The sequence below is a fragment of the Primulina huaijiensis genome, chromosome 14 (assembly GCF_012295235.1).
Source record: "Primulina huaijiensis isolate GDHJ02 chromosome 14, ASM1229523v2, whole genome shotgun sequence".
Classification (NCBI taxonomy): Eukaryota; Viridiplantae; Streptophyta; class Magnoliopsida; order Lamiales; family Gesneriaceae; genus Primulina; species Primulina huaijiensis.
The window spans coordinates 5946944-5963281 of record NC_133319.1 but is presented as its reverse complement, the minus strand read 5'-3'; the positions used below and the strand labels follow the sequence as shown (position 1 = coordinate 5963281).

At 37.1% G+C, this 16338-nt stretch overlaps 1 protein-coding gene across 1 annotated transcript in view; it reads left to right on the top strand.

Moving 5' to 3' along the window:
* Nucleotides 1-16053, top strand: part of LOC140956897 (uncharacterized) — a 40194-nt gene extending 24141 nt beyond the window's left edge. Inside the window, 13 exon segments of the mRNA XM_073413828.1 lie at nucleotides 718-894; nucleotides 1977-2240; nucleotides 2841-2939; nucleotides 3025-3209; nucleotides 3667-4002; nucleotides 4737-4890; nucleotides 5032-5142; nucleotides 13225-13392; nucleotides 13694-13817; nucleotides 14735-14887; nucleotides 14986-15098; nucleotides 15172-15231; nucleotides 15430-16053. Coding sequence (XP_073269929.1) covers nucleotides 718-894; nucleotides 1977-2240; nucleotides 2841-2939; nucleotides 3025-3209; nucleotides 3667-4002; nucleotides 4737-4890; nucleotides 5032-5142; nucleotides 13225-13392; nucleotides 13694-13817; nucleotides 14735-14887; nucleotides 14986-15098; nucleotides 15172-15231; nucleotides 15430-15633 — 2148 coding nt within the window. The 3' untranslated portion in view covers nucleotides 15634-16053.
* The last annotated feature ends 285 nt before the right edge of the window (nucleotides 16054-16338 follow it).

The window sequence follows — 16338 nt, the reverse complement described above, 5'->3', positions numbered from 1 at the left end:
TGAATTTTATTTTTTTCCCAGACTTCATCCAGTGACTCCGACTTCTCTTCAAATATTCTTGTGTTTCTTTCCAACCATATCGACAAAAATGTTTAATGGATTATTATATACCAGAATCTCGTATGTCGTCTCCCTGTTTGCAAACTCGGTTCCATAATAAACATGTCTTTTGCCTTTTTCGGTAACGTCCATAGAAAACCCTTACCTGAAAGCCTGTAATGAAATTTATTTTCTGCTTTGTTTTGAGAAAACAAAATTTACTGTAACAGTCAAATCTTTAAGTCTTTATCTAGTGATTGATATTTTTGTGATATGTGGAGTGTGTAAAAGTTTTAAAATGTATCATATTGTGCTAAAATATAATATATTATAATAATAAAATATATGTGGGGTGGTGAAATTTTGAAATAAAAGTAGTAATTATGTTGGAAGATGTGAAAACGAGTCTTGCAGAAAGAAAACGATAACATGTTTTTGTTTTCAAAGATTGACTAAAATTTGAATTAGAGGTAATAATTATGTTAAAAAATGTGACAATGAGTTTTGTAGAAAGAAAATGGTCACGAGATAGTAGTGTTGTTTTTGTTTTTCAAAGATACGAAATTATTTTCTTAAAACATAAAAAAACATAGCTTGATATCCACACACCCCCAGTCAGTATCATTTAAATTTTTTGCCTCCATTCTACTTTTGTTTTGACCTCCTACACTGTATCAGGATGCAATGACGCATATCTGGAAATCATTAGTGGCAGATACTAAGACAGCCATTGATGAACATTTGGACCTTATTCTAGATGATCTCTTGATACAATGTGGATCTAGGCTATGGCGGTCTAGGGAGGCTTCTTGTCTTGCTGTTGCCGATATACTTCAAGGACGAAGATTTGATCAGGTTCTTTCGAGATATATGGTTTTACTGCCATTGTTATTTTGTGATTCATCTTTCTCTGAGTGTGCAATATTTGAAATTACATTCAGTTTCAGTTTTCCCTCTGCTTACCAGTAGTATGTCTGTTCCAGCAGATAAATTATATATGCACATTTAGACAAATAATTCGCAGGTTTCATCATTCAACATTTTTGTCTGGAAGGGGACTTTCTAATTTAATCGTCGATGAGTTTTGTCATAGCGAGAGTTCAGGGTTGGAATAAAATTGTCCAACTAATTAAATTCAACTTCCTGTGAAGCAGTTTCAAAAGGAAGGATTAATTTGTTCAGGAAATCTGTTTTATATATTGGTCTTCTAGTCAATTTTGGAGTCCTTTTTATTGTTTATATGTCATTTGCCAAATCAGTTATGTGATCTTTAAACCTCTTAGTTGTAACCCTATTGATTAATTGTGGGAATTGATAACGACTTTCTTTTTCTCGAGTCATCGCTGATCATATGAACTATTGCCATTCTCTGTTGCTGCCACTCACAGTTTATTTATCATTGATATGTCTTACTTACTAATTATATGCTTGTGCATTTTTGTGATCTAAAATTTGTCAGGAACACCCAAAATTTAGTTAGACCCTTCTTATTCATGACATATATATATGTTGGATGAAGGTATATTTGTTACAAAAAATTTATTTTGGTTTGCCGTTCTATATTTAAAAAATGATTTTACATTCGATCAAGTGTTTGAGTCAATACTGAACTCTAAAAAGTAAAATGAAAAAATAGAAGTTTAAAAAGTTATATCAACTTATCATACTAATGGCATTTGATGAATGGATTTGTAGTTTATTTGTTAAAGTTATCATGGTCATATAGAGCACTCAACAATGTAATTGACTTCTATAAATTGTTGACATGATGAGTTTTTCTCTTTTTTTATTTTGTCGGTTGCATGCTAGGAACGGCGACCAAGTTTTGAATTCTAGATCCCTGAGGTGGTTGATAGTTTTCTGTTGACCCAAAGAAGCTTTTAGGCGATCCCATAAAAAAAACCGGTCTTAGTATTTCATTTTCTGCTACGTTATAGGCCGGGAAGCATTTAAAAAGAATATGGGCTGCTTCTTTTAGAGCCATGGATGACATTAAGGAGACTGTCAGAAATTCAGGTGACAGATTATGCAGTGCTGTTACTTCTTTAACTGGAAGGTTATGTGATGTCTCTCTCACACCTGAACCTGAGGCAAGACAAACCATGGCCACTGTTTTACCTCTACTGCTTACAGAAGGCATTACTAGTAAAGTTGAAAGTATTCGCAAGGCATCTATAAGCATGGTTACAAGGCTAGCGAAGGTAATATCTTATAGGCTTTTAACAGCCGAGTGACATAAAACTTGTTCGTTTACAATTGGTGGGTCTAAGTTCATATAACATTTTTCTCTCAACTATTGCATGTATTTGTGCATACCTACTGTATTGTATATTATGAGTCTTCATCCCAGCAAAGCATTGCCTTTTGTTTACCTCATTCTAACCAGTTAGTGCATTGGTGTACCTTATTTTTATGGGGCAACAGACTGCCTGTAGTCAACACCAGTAGCGTTAGTCACCTTTCTTTTGATAATTTCTTATATTGCACCATTGATGTGCTAAGTCCCGAATTAATTTTCTTTTATCAATGCTCGAGTTAGATTCCATTTTAGAGAGTGGTACTTGACTTGTTCTACCCCAAACCTGTCAATAGTTGTACTCAATTTGAGGTATGACAGATATTTCTGTAAAGAAACTAAAAAATCCTAAAGTTTCTTTTATACTCTAAATTATTCTTAGATTGATATATTTTCACATTATTTTCTTGAAATCTCTGTCAAGAACAGATTTGAACTCAAAATGCATCTTTCTTGATTGCCTTTTTTCGAACTCACTTTTATTTTGGTACGTGAAATATCTCAGGGTGCGAGTGTTACAGTTCGTCCATATTTAAATGATCTGGTGTGTTGTATGTTAGAAAGTTTGTCTAGCTTGGAAGATCAAGGAATGAATTATGTTGAGGTATGGATGATATGACCACAGTTTGCATTTGGAAAGTCTCAATTTTTAACCTCGTTCAGTTCCTTATCTTACTCTGTTTAATTAGTTGCATGCAGAAAGTGTTGGCATACAAACCGAAAAACTCGAAAATTTGAGGATTTCAATTGCTAGGGGATCTCCAATGTGGGAAACTCTTGAAATTTGCATTGATGTTGTTGACTCCAATTCGCTTGAATTATTAGTTCCTCGTCTTGCGCAGTTTGTTCGATCTGGCGTTGGCTTGAATACCAGGTAAGTAGAAATTTTTTTGAACTTTTGGAACTAGCGAAAGTAGAGTTACGTGACTCAGTTCATATGTTGGGCCTGACATAATGTATCCAAACATTGCTTCTACATGAGACTGTTTTGCAATGAGATTTAAACAAAAACTTCTGATGGCCCACATATTGGCGATTCAAACATATGATACTGGTAATTTTAAATTTGAGTTGCGATATAATCTGATATTCTGCTCAAATGTAAACTCAAAACGTCACATGAATGTAAATTTCTTCTTATTATTAAAAACTAACATTTTTACTGTTTTTTTAATAAATCTATCATCGGAACAGAGTTTATTTGTGGCTGCGACTGTATTGCCTCAGGCTTGTCACATGCTTATGAAATTTGGACTCATGTCTACATTTTTTTTCCAATTGCAACTGGAGATTGCCAATCAATGTGTCCATGATGTCCATATATATCACAGGGTTGGCGCGGCAAATTTTATCAGCTTGTTAGTCCAAAAGGTCGGTGTTAGCGTTAAGCCATTCACGCCTTTGCTATTGAAGCTGTTACTTCCAGTTGTGAGGGATGAAAAAAGTATTGCATCAAAACGTGCCTTCGCAAATGCATGTGCATTGGTTTTGAAGTATGCAGCTCAATCCCAGGCCGAGAAATTGATCGAAGATACTGCAAATTTACATTCTGGTGATAGGAATGATCAAATTTCATGTGCACTCTTGTTGAAAAGCTATGCATCGATGTCTGCTGATGTATTGAGTAGATATCATGCCATTATAGTTCCAGTTATTTTTGTGTCAAGGTTAAATCTAGCTCTTGCTATCTTTCAGATGTCGATAGCAAAAAAGATTCCATCTTTACAAACTAAAACCTTGATGTTTTTTTTTTTTTTTCCCCTCTTATTTCTCCGTCAACATCACATATGTAATTGATTTATAACAATTAACACCTTTTACTCGGTTAAGCTTCCTTGGAAATAGTGGCTTGTGGCAAAGAGCCAAAGATTCATGGGGTATTCATGCAGTTAGTGTTTCGCTTTCAGAATGGTGATTCTAGACTCCGTGATGCAAGGATGTATATATATATATATATATATATATATATATTCAATCATGGAATATATTTGTTTACTGTAGATTGAGACAGTCTAAGCTCTCGTCATTTTCTGTCTTCTGTCTGAGACCTAGTCTTCTCTAATAGTTCTTCTGGGAATGGACTTTGAAGACGTCACATGCTCATATTTTGATTTCATGTCTCTGTTCCTAGATTATAGAATTGTGACATTACGAATTCATTTTATTGGATATAATTAGAATGGTGATTCTAGACTCTGTGATGCAAGGATGCACCATATAGATTTACATGTTCTTTAACGTTTAACCCTCTAGGTGTTCAAGTCAGTTGGCATATTTCTGACAAATCCCTAACCTAAACCTTTTGTTCTGATTTTAACTGTTGCTGCTTATCAGTTTTATTCACCACAGCTGTTACTAATGTTGGTGTTTTATTAAGATGAACATGTATATTCTTATGCAGATTTGAAGATGACAAGATCATTTCTAGTCTTTATGAAGAATTATGGGAGGAAAACATGAGCAGCGAACGAATAACTCTTCAACTTTACTTGGGAGAAATTGTTACTCTTATCGATGAAGGGATCACGTCATCCTCGTGGGCAAGTAAAAAGAAGGCATGTTCAATCTCTTCTTCTGTGTTTTATGTCTTCTATTTTCCCAATCTGTATAGAATGATAATCCTGCTACCATATCATCTCTCTAAGTATCAATCTTCTTTTCTTGTGGGAAATGCTATTTTTTCTTGGAATGTGCAGGCATCTCAAGCAGTTCGTAAGCTAAGTGAAGTCCTTGGTGAAATATTATGTTCACATCATAATTTGTTGCTGAATTCTCTTATGAAGGAACTTCCTGGACGTTTATGGGAGGTAGGTATATTCTTTTTTGTTGGAGATTTGTTAAGATATTCTGAATATATTGAAATTATATTATGTATCATTCCTTAGTTGACTAGTCAGTATAGGAAAATAGAATAGTAGGATTTGGATGTATCAATTAGAGATTTTCTTGATTAGGATTTCCTAAATTAGTTGCTCCTGTGTATGGCCGAGTATGTATATATTTTGTAAAAGGTTTAATGAATAATTAAGCAAGAATATTTCATTCAACTCTTGTTTCATGGTTTTTTTTTTTTCGTTTCGAAGATGGCATCCAAAGTATCTTCAACTGTTGAAACCTCAACATCTCCAACTAAAGCCACTCCCAGCCCATCATTTGCCAGTCGCTCTCTGCAAATCACACAACACAAACTCAATGAACTAAACTTTCATGAATGGTTTTAGTCGGTGATTATTGTCATCAAGAGAAGAGGAAGAATTGGCTACTTGACAGGATCCATACCAGCCCCTTGAACAACCGAGGCCAACTATAGCACTTGGGAGGTTGAAAATTCAATTGTAATGGCTTGGCTTATAAACTCTATGGAACCAAAAATTGGACGTACACATCTATTTTACCAGATAGCCAAGGAAATTTGGGACGCGGTCCAAGAAATTTATTCCGATGTTGAAAACACATCCCAATGTTTTGAGATTCGATCAAGGATCCGTAACACCAAACAAAAGGAGACCTTACCATCACTGAATGTTACAATTCTCTGGTGGAATTGTGGCAGGAAATCGATCTGTTTTACGATGTTGGATGTGCATGCCGTATTGATGCTGAAAAATACAAAAAATTGCTTGAAAAAGAGTGTACCTTTGATTTTTTGCATAGGTTGACTCCGGATTTGGATGAAGTTTGTGGAAGACTGCTTGGTGTAAAGCCCTTTCCCACCCTCCGCGAATCCTTTGCTGAAGTTCGAGCCTCCTTCCAAACCAGAGATGAATTCCTTGGAAATACTGAGCTCCGTCCTTGTAACTAGGGGTGGGCAATCGGATCGGGTTCTTCGGGTTCCACCCGATCCGAACCTTGTAACTAGGGGTGGGCAATCGGATCGGGTGTAACTAGGGGTGGGCAATCGGATCGGGTTTTTCGGGTTCCACCCGACCCGAACCCGACTCGAACCCGACTATATTTTAGTCGGATCGGGTTCAGATATAGAGTTGTTACCCTCGGGTACCCGATTGTTTTTTTAAAACAAAAAAATATATATATGGGCTTATAATTGGACCGGTCCAGTTTAATAAATTGGAAAATGTGGCACCACAGCTAATCAATTATCATTCTTTTCCAAAGCTGTACCTGTACGTTTCTCATTCCAAAGCACCGCAATTACTGACCTCTACTTGGAACGAGGGTCGGTGATTGTGAGCGGCAGTCCCGGGAGAAAATGTTATTTTGTCAAAAAAAAAAAAACCCGAACCCAACCCCTACTCGAACCCGACCTTATCGGGTACCCAAAAAGGCGGGTAGTGTCTAGAATCGGATCGGGTTCGGTCGGGTAATGAAAATGCTACCCGAAAAAATCGTGTACCCGATCCGAACTACCCAAAAAACCCGACCCGTGCCCATCCCTACTTGTAACCATTCTGCATGACAGTGGGCGCAGCTACGGGTGGGCACGAGTCAGGTTTTTTCAGGTATCATTTTTAATACCCGAACCCGACCCGATTTTTAGGCTACCCGACTATTCGGGTACTTGTTCAGTTCGGGTTTTTCTGGCCGGGTTCAGGTTTTTGGGAGCATTTCAGCAAAAATGCCAACTAAGTTCATTGGTGATGATCATCTTCATTGTCCGAATCGTCTTGATGTCCATCGGGTAGTCCACCTGGGCCAACCACTTCTAATATAGAGTAGTGCGAGCATACTGGGCATTTATGTGGTCTGCCCTTCTCTAGACAGAACCAAACAACATCATATTCATCCTCTGTTCTACTCCAAAGCATCCCACAATTCTTGTCATAATGAGATTTAATCACAACAGGTTCTTTCTTTGTTTCGAATGGACCAGACAGGTAATTTATTTCAAGAACATCTTGTCTTTGAAGAGACACTTGGAGCTCCTCACGCTCATGACCAGTGGCAATTGGCATTACATCCTCCACACTTTTCGTTGCACTCACATCCCGAGAATCGGTGCTAAAATGGCGTGAGAAGACGGGGAATGTTCGGCAGGGATTCTCCGGGCTTGTGGAAGTTCCAACGACGAATCGGGCGGATTTGGGAGCTGAAAGGATTGTGGCGAGAATTTTGGAGATCATCGAGCCTTTTTGACATAGTTCTTCAGCAATGATCGATTAGGATGTCGGATGTGATCCGAGCTCACCAATTTGTAGCGCAAATCAGAACTGAGGAGCTCGATCTCCTAATTTTTTTTAAACGGGTTTCGGGTTCCCGATTGGGTTTTTCGGATAGTAAAATTAGACCCGACGCTGACCCGATTTTAAATAGCCTTGTTCGGGATTTAGCCCAAACCCTATTTTTTTGAAAGTCGATTTTTTTGAAAATTACCCGACCCGATCAGGTTTTACCAGAACGGATCGGATAGGGTATCCGAAACCCGAATCCGAATGTCCATCCCTAGGCGCAGCCCTCAACAAACTGAACGCGTACGGTGTGATTACTGTCAAAAGCCATAGCACACTCATGATACTTGATGGACTTGCACGGCAAGCCGGCTGATTGGAAGCCGAAGAAACAACGCAGGCCACCAAGATTCGCCCACATGGCTGAGTCGAATTCAAGCACCACTGTTGGATTCGAGGAAATGCGGACATAACTTCTTTTTTTTTATAGGAAACATCAATATTATATTATAATAACGAACGTTTTACATAATAGGCGGATGAGTAATCCGCGAATTCGGGAAAAACAAAATGCACTATCTTGAAGACAAAACAAACTTCCAATCCCTAACTACATCTGAAATAGTAAGATGATTGTATGGGAGCTTTGTTGTCGACGTTGCCACCCTGAATTTAATCATCTCCCAGAGTTCATCAATGGAGGCAGATGAGTCGCTGAATATTATGTTGTTCCTCTCGAGCCATATCGACCAAAAAGTGAAATGAACGATAAGATACCAGAATGTCTTGACCTTTATCCCTGCTGGAATTCCGGGCTCAATAATGTACATGTCTCGTGCCCTTCTCGGAAAGATCCAATAAAGCCTCAGTTCTTGCATCACCTTGATCCATATTCCTCTTGAAAAAGCGCAGTGTACCAGAAAATGGTCCTGATTCTCGTCGTGACTTTGACATAATGTGCACCATTGCGGGCTTAAAACACAGGTTGGCTATCTTTTTTGGACCGAATCTGAGGTAAGGAGTTTCCCCAAAGCCACAATCCATAAGAAAATTTGAATCTTTTGCGGGATAGGTACTTTCCAGATATGATCATAGCATGAGAAGACTGGGAAAGTATTCGAGGGAAAGAAAGAATCGTAAAAAGATCTGACCGAGAACAAACCCGTAGAATCCCCCAACCACACCCTGTAGTCCTCTGAACCCAACTCTAACCTGACCGTATCTAAGACTCCCAGTAAAGTAGAAAGCTCCCCCAGCTCGAAATCATTAAGATGTCTTCTAAAACGCACATCCCATCGATAAGTTTGACTGACTCCTACATTGACAACCTCTAAAAAGCTGCTGATAGGTTTATTAATGTCAGTACAAATCCTAAACAAAGAAGGAAAACGTTCTTTGAACGAAGGTCCCCTCCCCCCAAACATCCTCCCAGAACCGAATGAAATTACCCTGTCTCAATACCATCCCACTCAAATTATGAAATGCTGGGTAAGAATGAGAAATCCGAGGCCGCTGGTTCACACTCTTAAGCCGTCTACTGTAGCGATGGCACAAACAGTTACTGTTGCTCATGTTTTTTTCTCAAAGTCGCAGCAGCCTTATTGTTGGATCGTAGACACTGGTGCCTCTGATCATATGACTAGAAACTTGGATGTTTTTGAATATTTTACCAAGTGCAATAACACAATAAATGTCTAGGTTGCGAATGGAAAAATGTCCTTTGCAATGGGTTATGGCACGGTTTGCTCACCACATATGATCCTGAATTCAGTTCTATTTGTGCCTAAATTAAATTGCAATGTAATATGTTGTTCGTAAGCAAATTAACATCAGATACGAATTGTGCTGTGATTTTTTTCTCCTCTCATTGTGAATTTTAGGGCCGTTCTTCGGGGAAGACGATTAGCATTGCTAAGAAGAAAAATAGCATTTACTACCTTTCCACCGTTCATGCGACCATTCACCATTAGAGGTTTTTGTCAGTTGTTTCCAGTTATGACGTCTTCTCATCACCATAAAAGGTCTTTGTCGGTTGTTTCTAGTTCTCGTGTTTTGTTATGGCACATACCTTTAGGATATCCTAGTTTTTCTTATATGAAGATTTTGTATCCAAATCTTTTTATCAACAAAGAGCAACTTTTGTTTTGATATGAGAATCGTGTCCTTGCTAAACAGTCACGGGTCCGTTGTCCACCACACACGTACAAACCCTCACAACATTTTCAGTTAATTCACAGTGATATCTGGGGTCCTTCTCGTACACGTAATTTGACTCGAACCCAATGGCTCATAACATTCATTGAAGATCATACCAGAGTTTGTTGGGTGTACTTGATGAAAGATAAATCCAAGGCATTTCATTGGTTCAAACAATTTCACAAGCTTGTTCTCAATATATTCTAATACAATATCCACATCCTTAGAACTGATAACGGGCAGGAATATTTTTCACACGAGTTATATCAATATTTGGGGGATCATGTAATACATCATCAAAGTTCTTGTGTATACACACCTAAACAAAATGGAGTTGACGAGAGGAAATGTTCACGAGTTTTGTTCCTAACTCTTATTGGGGGAGATGATTCTTACTTCAACCTATTTAATTAATCGTTTATCTTTCAAGATGCTCAAATTCAGAACTCCGTTGAGTACCTTTATTGATCATTTCCTAAATATCAACTTATTTAATTCCTTGTCACTAAAGGTGTTTGGATGCACAGTGTATGTTCACAATAAACAACCCCACTGCAACAAGCTCGACCTTGGGTGTTTAAGTGTCTTTATGGGCTACTCTTCCATCCAAAATGGATACAAATGCTACTCGCCGCTTCTCAAGAATTTTTTTGTCTCGTGCGACGTAACTTTGTTTGAACATATGATGTACTATCACCTTACCCATCGCCAGGGGGAGAGTCATGACGAAGCCGGTCATTGGGATCCCACTGTCACTTTGCATACCACACGATGACTCAAATGCCCTTGTCTCTACACCACTTACGCACTCGAATCCAAGTCCCATGCCTACTCCTATCTCACATCAAGATTCAGGGGGAGAAATAAGACTTTAGGAACTACTTCACACCTACTATCGAAGGCCGTGAGCTCCTCAGCAAAATCAATAATTGAACCAAAGATCGGATCATGTTGTGAACAATGACTTGGAGCCACTAATTGCACTTCGAAAAGGGGTAAGAACATGAACTAAACATCCTATCTCAAATTTTCTAACCTGCTCAAGGTTGTCTTCTACTTTTAAAGCTTTTACAGCAAAGCTTGATGGTGTTAAAAATTAAAATTCCAAGAGATATTTATGAGGCTCTAAAGGATCCAGAGTGGAAGGATGTTGTGCAAGAGGAAATGAGAGCATTACTTGAAAATGTAACTCGGGAAGTAGTTCACTTACCAAAGGATAAGAAAGTGGTAGGAAGCAAATGGGTTTTCACTGTGAAATACAAGGCAAATGAAGAAGTAGAAAGGTACAAGGCTCGTTTAGTGGCTCAAGGCTTTACACAAACATATGGAATAGATTATGAAGAATCATTCGCTCCGGTGGCAAAACTCAATTCTATTCGAGTCCTATTGTCCTTGGCCGATAATCTAGATTGGGAACTACACCAGCTAGATGTGAAGAATGTCTTCTTGAATGGAAATCTTGATGAAGAAGTGTATATGAAGATTCCACTAGGGTTTGAGTTAGAACAAGAATTGGGTATAGTCTGTAGATTAAAGAAATCACTATATGGTCTGAAACAAACTCCACATGCATGGTTTACTAAGTTCAGCTCAACCTTCACTCGACTAGGGTAAATTCAAGGAAAGGCTGAGCACACTATCTTCATCAAGAAAGGTGAAGGTGAAAAGAGAGCTATTTTAATTGTGTTTGTTGATATCGTAATCACGAGAGACAATACCATTAATATTCGTAGGCTTAAGGAGAAATTGAAAGAAGAATTCCAAGTTAAAGATCTAGGAACTCTGAAATATTTCTTTTGCATGGAAGTTGCTAGAAGTAAGAAGGCATTTTCATTCAGAGGAAATACATCCTTCAGCTACTTGAAGAAATCGGGAAGTTGGGATGCAAACCAGCAAGAACCCTGCTTGAAAAGAACTGGAAGAGCAAGATCAAATATGACGAGCCTCATGTGGATAAAGGAAGATACAGACGACTGGTTGCTAGGCTGATTTATTTATCTCTTACACTACATGGCATTGCATATAATGTGAGTGTGATGAGTCAGTACATGCATTCACCTACTCAGAGAAATCTAGAAGCGGTAAATCATATTTTGAGACACTTGAAACTCCTGGAAGAGGTCTAATGTTCCAAAAGAACAAGAACTGAAGTATTGAAGGATATGTTGATTCTGATTGAGCAGGAAGTGAACATTGCAAGTTGACTTCAGGACATTGCACCAAGTTTTGGGGCTACTTGGTTGCATGAAGGAGTAAAAAACAGACAGTTGTGGCAGGCTTGAAAGACTCATGCAAGACTTGGAAATCCCTATTCTCAAACCCATCGAGTTGCATAGTGACAGCAAATGTGCCTTCAGCATTGTGAAAAATCTAGTTCAACATGATAGAATGAAGCATGTAAAGATCGATCGAAGTTTCATCAAGATTGAAATTGAGGAAGGAGGTGTCGCTCTATGCTACATATCTACTCTTGAACGAGAAACAGACATCCTCAAGAAAGGCCTCACTAAGCCTCAAGAAAGCCTACTTATCAAACTTGGAATGAAAAACATTTATTCCTAACCTTGAGGGGAAGTGTTGGAGATTTTGTGAAGATATTCTGAATATATTGAAATTATATTCTGATTGTATTATTCCTTTGTTGATTAGTCAGTATAGGAAAGTAGAATTAACAGGATTTGGATAAATCAATTAAAAAATTTCTTGATTAGGATTTCCTAACTTAGTTGCCCTTGTGTATGGCCAGGTATGTATATATTCTGTAAAAGGTTTAATTAATAATTAAGCAAGAATATTTCATGCAACTCTTGTTTCATTTTTTTTATGGTATTCTGTTAGAGAATATAGGCAGAGAGAATTATTTTATTCTATATCAAAGAAGTGATACAATGTACAATTATATCGTATAACAAGAAAGCTATTCTAGGTTACTACCTACTTTACAGAAATGCTTCTAGGAACTAAATCAATTAGAAATCAATTTCTATTGATATACACAATCCTATATTCAGAATATCATATCTTCGAATATATTCAATCGATCACATGAATTCTGTCAAACATGGCTTTATTTAGCAGTTATAGCCATAATTGATAAATATATGTTATGTTGAGAGCCTGAGAACATGCTTCTGAGGTTGCCAAAAGAGCATCCACACTGTCCTTTTTATTAAGGTCTGGTAATGATCTGAGATAATCTAGTTAGCATTTAAGTTTCTTTGTTATGTAAGTTTTGAAATGCTTTTTCGTGAGTAAATAATTGTGCTTTAATGTGATGCAGTAAACCCCTAGTTCTGTACAGACTAGATCAAAATTTCATGCAAGCAACTTTACTTTTAAATTAAACCATTTAATGAGCTTGCAGCAGACTTGGCATGTGATCCACAATAATGCACTTTTCACAAGTGTAGTCTACTTTTTCGATTTTCTAATCCTCTATTTTGTTTTTCTTGCCAGTTTTCTTTGATAAATGTCTTATGTATTGTGGCTATACTTTGTTAGATTGGAACGATACTGGTCCATATCGTTACATGAATATCATTGTGTCTTTATAATACTATGTGACAGGGAAAGGATGCAGTATTATATGCATTATCTGCTCTTTGTACGTCTTGCCACAAAAGTATATCTGCTTCGAATCCTGATGCTCCAAATGCTATATTGAATATTATATCTTCAGCCTGCACAAAGAAAACACTAAAGTATCGTGAAGCAGCATTTAATTGTCTTGAGCAGGTACGGCCTGTGCTCTGCTTGTTGCTATTTTCAATCATGAGAGATCTATGGCGTTTGGTTGTGAACAGTTGATTTGAAATATGATGTAATGATTCAATCGAAAATTTTGAAAGGAATATTTTTCTGTAGTTGGTTGGTGTTATAAATTTTTGGTGGGCCCTTCCTGACTGCTTACCTTTTGTCATGCTGAGAGTTTCAAGTGGAATTTTAGGTGTAAAAAATTATATTTTGTAGTGCCTTTGATTTTATTTCAGCTATTTCCCGCCGTCCTTTTGGCTTTAGTGTTGCATCGCTTTTTTAGGTTATCAAAGCCTTCAACAATCCAGAATTCTTTAACATGGTTTTTCCTTTGCTGTATGAGATGGGCAAATTGTCTGCTCATGTCAAATCAGTCCAAATATCCCTGGCAAGTGACGCCGAAGCAGGTACAAAACAATTCCATTTACTTGTCGGGTGGGTTCTTATGATAATATTATGCAAAAATGTTTAGAAAACATGGCTATTGAGTGACATTAATGTCTGTATTTTTTTCTCTAATTCCATGCTATTGTATATTGTCACTCGGAAATCTGTCGACTTTTCTTATAAATGATGGATTAGAATTTGTTGCTCTAATTGGTATAAATTCTTTTTGGTTCCATGCTTTATGAATTGGGTCTCAGAAATGTTCTTCATTTTCAAGGTTTTCCAGGATCTAGAAATGTATTCTTTATGTTAAATTTGGTCCTTATTCCAGTTTTATCTCCTAAAGTATTAGATCCTCTAGTCTTGGATTTTGATGTTTTGCCACTGCTTGGTTTGTCACAAAAATGAACCCTCATATGGCAGAGGCAGAAGAGTAAGAAGCTAAACTGTTCTCTCTTTAGTGGATATCATCATTTTAACCTAAAATATCTACCGAGACAGTAACTTGGTGGCGAATCCCCTAGCTAATTGGGCTTTCCTTGGTAAGGCATAATTAAACTAGAAGAATTTGGATTTACTTATGTTCGGATTGGATGGTAAAGTATCAATTAGTGCTTGTATTCCTTGAGTTGTGGATTCAACTTCTCCTCTTGTATTTTCGTTAGATAACAACCAGAGATCTATCAAACTCTACACTGCGGCATCGAGTGTTCTATGGAAAGATAAAAGCCAATTAAAAAAAAACCCAAAAGGATAAAGGGAAATATAACAAGTTTTTTCATGTTCCTTTACATGGATAAAATGATGTCATATTCAATCATACCCCGAGTTTAAGTTATTGGACATGGAATTGGACAATTAAACGAATTATTGGACAATTTATATGTTAAATTCGTCCTGTCAAGTTATTGTTTTGAGCGCTGCATTCTTGATGCAGATGAGACAGATAGTTCTCCGGCTATACATGATAAAATACTAATATGCCTTACTGCATGCATCCACGTGGCAAGAATTGGCGATATTCTTGAGCAGCAGAAGAGCTTGATTAATCTGTATTTGTTCTCTCTCTCACCTAGTTTCCTGTGGACAGGTATATGCCGTTCCACTTCATTTTTCATTTCACTGTATTTTTCATTTTAATCCTGCCCTGCTAGAGTTCCATGCTAGTGAACTTCTCATTTTGAACAGTTAAAATGTCGGTATTTTCTTCTGTCAAAGAGCTTCTCTCAAAGTTGCAACATGGCGTAAACGAATCACAAGATTCTTGCATAAATACCAGTATATATGCTTTCATTCATAAGGTAATGTTAGTTCCCATGATTCTTTTTTGCAAAAGTTTTATGGACTCTAATTGACTTCCTAAATGTTTTTCAGTTATTTTATGCCATCTTACCCGAATTGCTCAAATCCCTTCGCACAATAAATATTGGGCAGGTGACTTATTCTTTCTGAAAGCTTGCTTTATTATACCATATCACTTCTCTTTTTTTAGTTTTTCCATCTGTCCCCTACAGGATGGCAAAATAATCCGAACAGGCACTAATTATCGATGCACTAGGCATATGCGTTTTGTCCAGTTTTTTAAACTTTTACTTACATTGGGTTTAAAGTTGTTTAGTGCATCTATCTCAGGTTCATATAGCAGCCGCTGAATGTCTTCTTGAGTTAGCAAATCAGTTTGTGGTTGTTCCTCCTATCGATCTGGAAGAACTGATCTTCATGTCTGAGCTTATAGACGTATGCGAAGTGGAAAAAAATGAACATGCCAAGTCTTTGTTGAGCAAGTGTGTTGACTGCCTTGGTAGACTGAAGAAAGTTGGTGAAATTCAGAGCTGAAAATATACTCAGAAGAGAGTGAGTTGTATGCCTTACAACCAGGCATCGTGTGTACCTCCACATGGACCCATTTCAGCTTTCTGGAACAAATCTTACTCGGTGGCTTTGTTTGACTGAAGACTATGTCTATGACGGAAAGATTAGCCTAAAATCTGGTGATAAGAGGAAGAAACCGGCACGATCGAAACAGTGTCGTATCAGCACACAATTCTTGAAAATAATCTCTACAAATTTTCACTCTTCAAGAATATTTGTTTTTAAATAATTCCAGTAGATTTTCTAGCATTTTAAGTATTCTTATTGGGATTTTAGCAATTTTATTGTGTTATATGTTATTTCGTTAGTAAAATCCTACTGTTTATTATAAAGATAGATTATGTCAAGAGTTTATTTTCCAATGTCAGTAGTTTTTCTTCAGTTTTCGTTGTTTTTGAAATCTTATTTGTTTAAGAGATTATAACGAACGATTGAATTTCATTGTCGTTTGAATTTACAGAAGTTAGATTTATGGTATTTTTCAAACATGGCCCGTAACTTGAGAAATTATGAAAACTGATTGTATGGAGATCTGTTCGTAATTATAAAAGTGGTGCTATATTCGCTTAAAACTCAAAATAGTTGAAGGCGGTGTTACATATACAAAGGTAAATCAGATATAAATATCATATAAATAATTTATATTATACGAAATATAAAGAATTTTTT